The sequence below is a fragment of the Neodiprion fabricii genome, chromosome 4 (assembly GCF_021155785.1).
Source record: "Neodiprion fabricii isolate iyNeoFabr1 chromosome 4, iyNeoFabr1.1, whole genome shotgun sequence".
NCBI classification, from domain to species: Eukaryota; Metazoa; Arthropoda; class Insecta; order Hymenoptera; family Diprionidae; genus Neodiprion; species Neodiprion fabricii.
In genome coordinates, this window is record NC_060242.1 from 30,933,756 (window position 1) to 30,942,284 (window position 8,529).

The 8,529-nt window shown below is 50.9% G+C and overlaps 1 protein-coding gene across 1 annotated transcript; it reads right to left on the minus strand.

Annotated features, from left to right (window-relative positions):
- Nucleotides 1–3,263: 3,263 nt before the first annotated feature.
- LOC124179977 (toll-like receptor Tollo) lies at nucleotides 3,264–7,916 on the minus strand. The gene has a single exon (XM_046564896.1). The coding sequence runs from the start codon at nucleotides 7,500–7,502 to the stop codon at nucleotides 3,561–3,563; it is 3,942 nt and encodes a 1,313-aa protein (XP_046420852.1). The 5' UTR covers nucleotides 7,503–7,916; the 3' UTR covers nucleotides 3,264–3,560.
- Between the last annotated feature and the right edge of the window lie 613 nt (nucleotides 7,917–8,529).

Here is an 8,529-nt window from a genome sequence, read left to right on the forward strand (position 1 = left end):
GTATACGCGTCGAAATTATTATGACTCCGCAATGGAGTATAAAGCGGTAAAAAAGACGTCCTGATTATGATTCCCGGAACAGTATTAATGCCCGCTCCTGATGCGCATTACACGCGGCCATTTTTAGTACTCTACTGAGAATTATACATCGAACTGAAAACCCAAGTGCATATCAATTTGTGAAAATATAATCACCGGCGCGACGGTATTTTGATATATCTGCGACACATTGTGCACGGCATATTAGTAAAAGTTCACAAATCGAGCTGTCTCGTCGATTGTAACATACGTACGTTCAATATTTGCAGTGAGGAAGGTGTACGGTTCGCCCTCACAATTACTTTAACCCAAAATGTTTATACTGGACAAACCGATAGGTGAACCGTGCACTGGAGCGTGATATGGGACGTGCGATAGGGAGGAAGCTTTACCGAATCAGAATGTTTACTTCCGTTTAACGCAAAGGGATTTTGCCGAGCTGAAATGTTTATAAGCTGCATACGTATTCCGATGTTTGACCTATTTACATAGAGGCTCTTCGCATTTCAAGTCTATGAACGACCCCACGTAGCTTGGTTGAATTCCTAACCGGGCAATGTATCAATGTTTGATGGATTCCAGGCTGACCATAGGTATGAAATTCAGATTTGGGTATTATTCAGTTCGTTATCTCAAACCGATAATGATTCTTATTTAGACCGTTGCGCCAAGTTTCAGGTCCGGAAGTTGGCCTGATTTATAATTGCTGTACCTGTTAAAGTTTTGAATTGTTTTTTGACAAGGTCTAAACCGTATATGATACGAGTGAATTTAAACGGCGAAAAAATTGAGCGAAAAAACAATGAAACTTTAAATTTGCCACACGTTTATCATACTTGCATGCCTTTTCATCGAATAACCACGCGTGACTATGAGTTGAAAATTTTTCATCGTATCGCCATATTGATTCAGAATTTATTGCGCGGAATTTATTTGTTGCGGGGGTGTCCGGTATCCAATTCTCTATCTATATTTATTCATCTTATTGAGGTACATGTATCTAATCAGAGATCGCTTCGAAGGCCGGATCGAATTTTCAGACCTGTACAATACAGAGTTTCTCTTCAGAAAATTTTTCTTTCCCTACCGAATGGCTGCAGGCACATTTTGTTGACGCCATATACGTGTATACCTATACCGACAGCCCATAGGCAGTAATAATATTTATTTACGTGCAATAAAATACTTAGTTTAACGACATCATTGTGTAATTCAATTTAAAATCACCAACGAAAATACTATAACCAGTTTGAAGTGGAAAAAGTACCCGACTAACGTTTTGAATGGTCTATAGAGATTCCTCCCCGTGCCGCGTTTCTCTCTGCCTCATCTACTTTCATCTCCATCTTTGTTTCTCTTATATACTTTTCCTTCTCTAGCGTCTCGTTCCGTATCTAACAATTGCAATACCTTCTCTTCCGAAGAAATGAGAGAAGAAGAAAAAAAAAAGATAGACAAAACACTACACAAGAACAACAAGCTTCAACTTCGTACAGTCGCAACTTCTTCATCTTGAGTAGACTTTCGGAGCAAATTGCGTCCTTCCATTTTAATAACGTGTTCTGTATAAATTAAGTTTGAAGAAGAAAAAAGAAGAACAGCTATAAGGATTTCCCAGCAGCGGGGAATCAGCGGCCTAGGTTTCGAAGTGACGGTTATTTCGACCTTTTCTGCGGGTCGACGTATCTGAGAATGACCTGCCGATGGACTCAATGCCAGTTTCCTGCGAACCATTGATATTTCGAAGAAAGGTTTCCCATCCAGCGGCGGCGCATCTCTCGTTCGACGATTTTTACCTGTGCGCAGTTCGCAGCGACGAAGCAGACACGGCGTGTTCTTGGAGCGAGAATTCAACCGTCGTACTATTTAAGGCATCTTTTTCTTCTTCCGCAAAATCAGATAAAAATCAAATTGCGCCGCAGACCGAAGGTGAACAACGACGCGACTCTTGTCTACTTTTTTCTTCCTCCGTCGACGCTGCAGCATCTCGACGGTTTCGTACAATAACGCGGACGGCAATGAATAAAACTTATCTCACGGTTACTCCGAAGCGCAGCTATACTCTCGGCAGCCTCTCTATACGTGTATATATATATACCGGCTGTATCATGAAATTACGAAAATTACTTCTAATCTTCCTCCGGGGTAATAACCACTGGTGGACTCTGTGCCGGCTATTTCCACACAATTGGGTTTCCAAAGAAAGGGTCCTAAACGACCTGTAACTTTTATATAGTCTAGTCTAGTCTATCGACTATCTATAGATATATGTACTACGCCGAGGTGTGTGTGGGATACTTCCACGCGTAGCAGATATACCTGCGGACGAGTGTTCGCTATACACAAAGCTAGCTCTCTCTCGCGTTCAGGAATGTGACTTCGACCGGAGCAGGGGAAATTCGTGAAGAGGATTAACGATCCAGCCAAAGGCTGGCCGAGGGGCGGGTGAATCAAAACTGCAACTACGCGGTATCGAGATTTTTTTTACAAAAGAAACGTATTTATTTTCGAGGTTGTAACTCTTTTCGCTGCAATTGTTATTAAGTAATTATTAATTTAATAGTAATAATGATAATAATAATAATAATAATAATAATAATAAGAGTAATCATAGTAATAATCATAATAATAATGTCGACAAAATGCGTTAGATGATCGATCGTGAGCGTATTTACAACCATTTTTCGAGATGTTGTATATAATATATGTGTAATGTATATATATATACATACATACATATATTGTAGTAATAAATTCCTAGTCATATATATAACACGCATTTCGTTTATCTAATAATAATACAATTATTTAAATTTCATACATATATGATATATATATATATACATATACATATATACGTATATATATAAAATGCATATATATATACATATATATGTGTGTATATATATATGTATACATATATAATATTGTATGCGTGATATTTACAAGAATAAGTACACTATTTACAAAGGGTCTTATAGCCTAGTAAGCGTTAAGTGACACTCCCGTTACGAAGGAGGGCCAGCAGTCTGTAGGAACGAGGTCTCATAATACACATCGATTCGTCGAGACTATAATATTATCCGATTGATAATACGTTATAATTATAATAGAATATGTATATATATATATATATATATATATATATACATATATATGCATGTATATATTTATACGTATATTCATATTTATAATACAAATAAATTGCAAATTAATCAATTAGTAGGAATAAAAATGTTGCGCGCCGGAGGGGGGGTGGGGGGGATTATAGATGATCGTGTGTGGTAAGTGCGAGCGATACTCACAGCTATATAGTAGAGTTTCTCTCTCTCTCTCTCTCTCTCTTTCGCGTTAGATCTCTCCGATCCCCCACTCGCCCCCCCCCCCCCCCCAATCGTTTTTAACTCGATCGCACCAACCTCACGCACTATACATGTCGGTACCATACGATATAGAATGCGAAACGATGAAGAGCGTTATCCGTGAAAATGTCCCGCGTTACATCCACGCCTTCCGTGACGCTAGACGAAATATGTTCTGGGGTTCGTTGGAACGGGGGCCGAGGGAACGGCGACGGTCGCCGTCGGGCCCCCAACGCCGTTGGGCCCGGGGGGCTCGGGTATCGTGCTGTACAGATGGCTGCCCCGCGAGGAGAGACTAGGGGGCCTCGCGTTGCTCGTGTGGAGGGCGCTGTAGCCGCCGTGGTGCTGGTGCTCGGCGCCGCTGTCCTCGTCCTCGGTTCTGCTCGATGCCGAACTGACGTACGTCGACTGCGTGGGGGTTGGGGTCGGGGCGTGGACGGGGACTACGAGGCTTCCGTTCGGCTTCGACCATGCATCAACGGCGGACGGGGCGGCCGTGTAACGAGCCGGGGCCCGGTTCCTGTCGCCGACAACCTTCTTCCCGTCCCTCCGTTTCTCCGAGTCGGGCATGGCGAAGCGGAGCTTCTCCCAGAACCGCTTCTCCCCCCATACGATAACCGTGCAGGTCTGCAGGAGCAGCTGTAGCTCCGGGTCGCAGGTCGGCGGCTCGGCCGCGAGGAGTATCACGACGCGTCTCCGCCTGCAGTTGGGTCTGATGCCCTCCAGGGCGGCCCGCAGCGCCGAGCGAAATTCGGGATGCTGCCATTCCCCGGACAGGAACACCGGCGAGAACACGATTATAACCCGTCTCGCCGCAGCTGCGGCCGGTGGCACGGCCTCCTGGGGCCTCGCCGGCGGAAGGTCCCGCCAATGGAGGCACAGCGCGAGTCCCGACTGCTCGAGCTCCGCCGCCAGGCAACGCGACACGAAGTCCTCGTCCCTTCCGCTGTACACTATGTAACCGTCGAAGAGACGGTCTCGTTCCTCGTCCGGGGGCGGCGTAGCTTTGCCGAGTCTCAGCCCGTACTTCGCATGGGCCCAAAGTCTGACGTCCTGACGGAAGGCGAAGGCCAGGGCGACGAAGAGGCAGACGGCTATCACCGCTACCAGGGCGCCCGCCAATAGAGGAACGAAATTTCCACCCAAGATCGGACTGTCCTGGGCCCCGCGGCTGACCGCCTCCGTGGCGGGATCGCCGCAGCGCTGCATGGCCTGAGCTATCGTCTCGGCGCCGTCCCGGCAGTACATTTTCTCCGAATCCCCGGGATGCTGGGTGAGCCATGTGCGGAGGAGCGCGGCGTTCGCACACTCGCAGCTCCAGGCGTTACCCTCGAGAGCCACCCTGACCCCCGATCCGGCCCCGGGGAGCGCCGTCCACGGGGGAAAGTCGACGATGCGGTTGTTGTCCAGACGGAGAACCTCCAGGCCTTTGAGTTTGGTGAAGGTGTCGTTGCCCACGGTGGCTATGGCGTTGTGGTCCAGATAGAGCTCGGCGACTCGTTCCAGCTGGTCGAATTCGTGGCCCCGTAACTCGCGCAGGGCGTTGCCCTCCAAGTGAAGGACCTTCAGAGCGCCCGCGCCGACGAAGGTGCGATTGTGGAGGGCCGCGATGCCGCTGTTGTTGAGATACAGAACCTCGAGCCTCCTCTTTCCCAGGAATACGTGACTCCCGAGGTCCCCGAGCTCGTTGCCGTCCAGGTAAATCTCCGTAGCGTCCATCGGTATCCTCTCCGGCACGTGGTTGTACCCGGCGTTCGAGCAGTCCACCACGTTGCTGGACCAGCTGTGGTCGTGGTAGCAGGAACAGTTGTCCGGACATGTCATCTCGCAGTCGCAGGCGTCGAAATCGCAGCAGTGACACAGGGCGAAGCAGTGAGTCTCGTAGTGGCACAAAAAGTCCCTCGGCTTCAGGGAGAGGAGAGGTCGACGAGGCGATGCTCGGGCGTGCGACATCTCGCAGGTGACCGAGTCGAGGTCCATTATCCTCGGATGCTGCCGCAGCCTGGCGAGCTCGTTAACGGCCGGCAGCCACTCCATGTTGCAGTCGCAGAATATCGGATTGTCGCCTATGTAGAACATCGGCAACTCCCGGTCACCCGGGACGGGTTGGAGACCCAGGGCGCTGCGCTCGAGGTGTCGTATCTCGTTGCCGTAGAGGACCACCTTCTCGAGGCTGGTCTTCTGCAGGAAGGTCTTCGGCGCTACGTTGCGAATCTTGTTGTTGTTGAGAAAGAGGGTTTCCACGCTGTCCGGGACGTTGGCGTCCGATATCTCGGTGATCAGGTTGAAGCTGGCGTCGAGCATCTTTATACGGAGAGTGCTACGGACCATGTAGTAGTTGCCGAGCTCGCCGACCTGGTTCGCGTGCATGTCGAGCCATTCGAGACTCGAGGGTAAGTAGCTGTAGTCGAACCACAGCAGCTTGTTATCCGACACGTTCAGCCACACGAGGGTTGAAAGGCTCGTAAACGCGCCGCGAATCTCCGTCAGCTGGTTACCGTCCAGTCGGATAGCCCTGAGGACCGGGTTGTTCGCGAACGCGCTCTGCTCCACGTGCCTTATCGTGTTGCTGGCGAGGTTCAGGACCTGGAGAGCCGGCAGGGACGCGAACGCCTCGCGGGACACGTTCTCCAGCTTGTTGTCGACCAGACGAAGACCGTACAGCTGGTCCAGCCCGGCGAAAGACTCGTTGTCGATTCTCGACACGTGGTTGTTGCCGAGGTCGAGTGTTTTCAACGCTCTGAGCTCGCGCACAGCGTCCGGAATATCGTTGAGCGAATTGCCGCTGAGAGACAGGTCCTGAAGATCGGTCAGATTGACGAAGGCCCGTGGGTGAATAGCGCGGAGGTTGTTGCTGTCGAGGAAGAGCTGTCCCAGGGCGGTTAGCCCAACCGTGTGGACGGGATCTAGACGGGCGATTCTGTTGTGAGAGAGAGTGAGGGAGTGAAGATTTCTCAGCGATCCAAAGCAGCCCTCTGTCAGGGTGTCGATATCGTTGTGCTCGAGCTTGAGCACCTGAAGACTGTAGAGATCGGCGAAGACGTGGGAATCGATACGGGTCAGGGAGTTGAACGAAACGTCGAGAACAACGAGCCTGACGAGTCTGGCGAAGGTGTCGCGGTTAACCCACTGACTGGTGAGCTCGTTGGAGCTGAGATCGAGGGACTGTAGCTGGTCGAGTCCCTCGAGTAGTCCGGGGGCGAGAACGGCGAGTGAATTGTTGCTGAGAATCAGCTCCCGTAGATCACGGCTGTTGGAGAAGAGCTCGGGCGGAAGGGCGACGAGCTTGTTGCTCGAGACGTTGAGGGACTGGAGGGACGTGAGTCCCGTGAGCGCGTGATCCCCAACGGCCGCGATGACGTTGTCCTGGAGCTTGAGAACGGTCAAACTGCGCAGACCGCTCAAAGCGCTATCGGGTAGAGCTCCCAGGTCGTTTCCGCTGAGGTCCAGGACCTCGAGATTAGGGGCGCAGGGTGTCGCCCACTCCGAAAGCCCTAGGGACATGACGTCCTGCAACTTGTTGCGCGTCACGTTGAGGCTCGCGAGGCTCTGCACGGGGCAGAGGAGCTCGGCCGGCAGTATCCATATGTTGTTCTCGGCGAGGTCGAGGTGTCTCAGCTCCGGAAGACCGCGCAGCGCGTCACGGTGGAGCTCGAGGGTCATCGCGGACCAGTCGCTGTTGTGGGTTCTGAGGGTGAGCCTCCGCAGCGAGTGCATCGAGGCGAAGACGCCGCCCGGCAGGTGTCTTATCTTGCAGTACTCGACGCGCAGCTCGTGCAGCCGCGGCAGCGGCCCCAGGAACCCGTGCGGCCCGTCGAGCTGACTCTCGAAGAAGAGGACGTCGCTGCACTCGAGGCCCAACGACCTGACCGACTCCGCCTGGATCGCGGAGAGGTTACCCACGAGTGCCGGCGCCGAGGCTATCGTCCTCAGACGGCAGAGCAGCGCCTCGGTTTCGCCCTCGCCCTCGGCGTCGCCTTCCTTCCGCCACTCGCACCCCCGCGGGGCCTCGAGCGTCGTTATGCTCCGCGCCGCGGCGCCGACGATCAGGAACCCGACCACCGCCAGGCCGACGGAGGCGGCGAAGAGGCAGCGAGCCATGCTCGCCGTTCCGTTTCCTGCGGCTTCCTTCGTTCACCGCACGCACCCTGCACGCCGCGCCGGCTGACACTAGTATTCCCAACGGTTTTATCGTCACGCACTCATAGTCACACTTCACTCGGCGGCCAACGACGCACCACCACTAGTAATGCGAGGTTATTATTCGAAACTAATTTTTATACATCAATTCTCTCTCTCTCTCTCTCTCTCGCTGCACTGTTTTCTTTCGATTTGTTTTTGCGTTTTGGTTTTAATCTTTTGCATGGAAAATTTATTTTATCATAGAACGCGGAATCTCGGCAGTACGGCTAATCGAACAACACTCCGTCTACGGTTATTATATGCGCGCGTGCAGTTACACGGTTGTCGGAGAGCCGAACTACTCTCTCCTTCGGACCTCGGAGCGCGACTGACTTTACTCTGCGGCTCGAGCGGAGTTGCTTGCTCCGTGCCCTGCGTGTCTGTCGGCGTGATCCTCCCCACCCAAACCCCTCGATATCCCCTCCAACCAACCGGCCGTCGTCCCTCCGCCTCCTCGAACCCCGTATCCACGGGGCAAGAAGGCTCGGATGCCGATCTACGAGAAACGGTTTTATTTGAAATCGGAATTCGGACTATGATCCTCGAGACGGAATTCACGAAAACGTGAATCCGGCAATAGGGAAAATCGGGGAACGACCGGGAGCATTTTGTTACAATTACGAGAGAAACATGAGGAACACCCAGAGAAGCACATTTTTCCTCAGGAACGATGAATTGATTATTTAGATCATTGGAATTTTCATCGGTACGGTTCATACTTCATTTATTATACTATTTGAGCCATAGATGCGAGAAATTTTAATTTTAATTTTCAACCGACGAAACATCGGTTCGATATTTTGGGGAAATGGTTAAAGACACACCATTTTTTATCTGTAAGATCTTTTTAGCACAGTACCAAGATTCGAATATCAGTGTTTAAAGAAATACCGATGTGATTATATTGTATCAAAAGAAAGCAGAATACCATCGTATCTTGAATAAT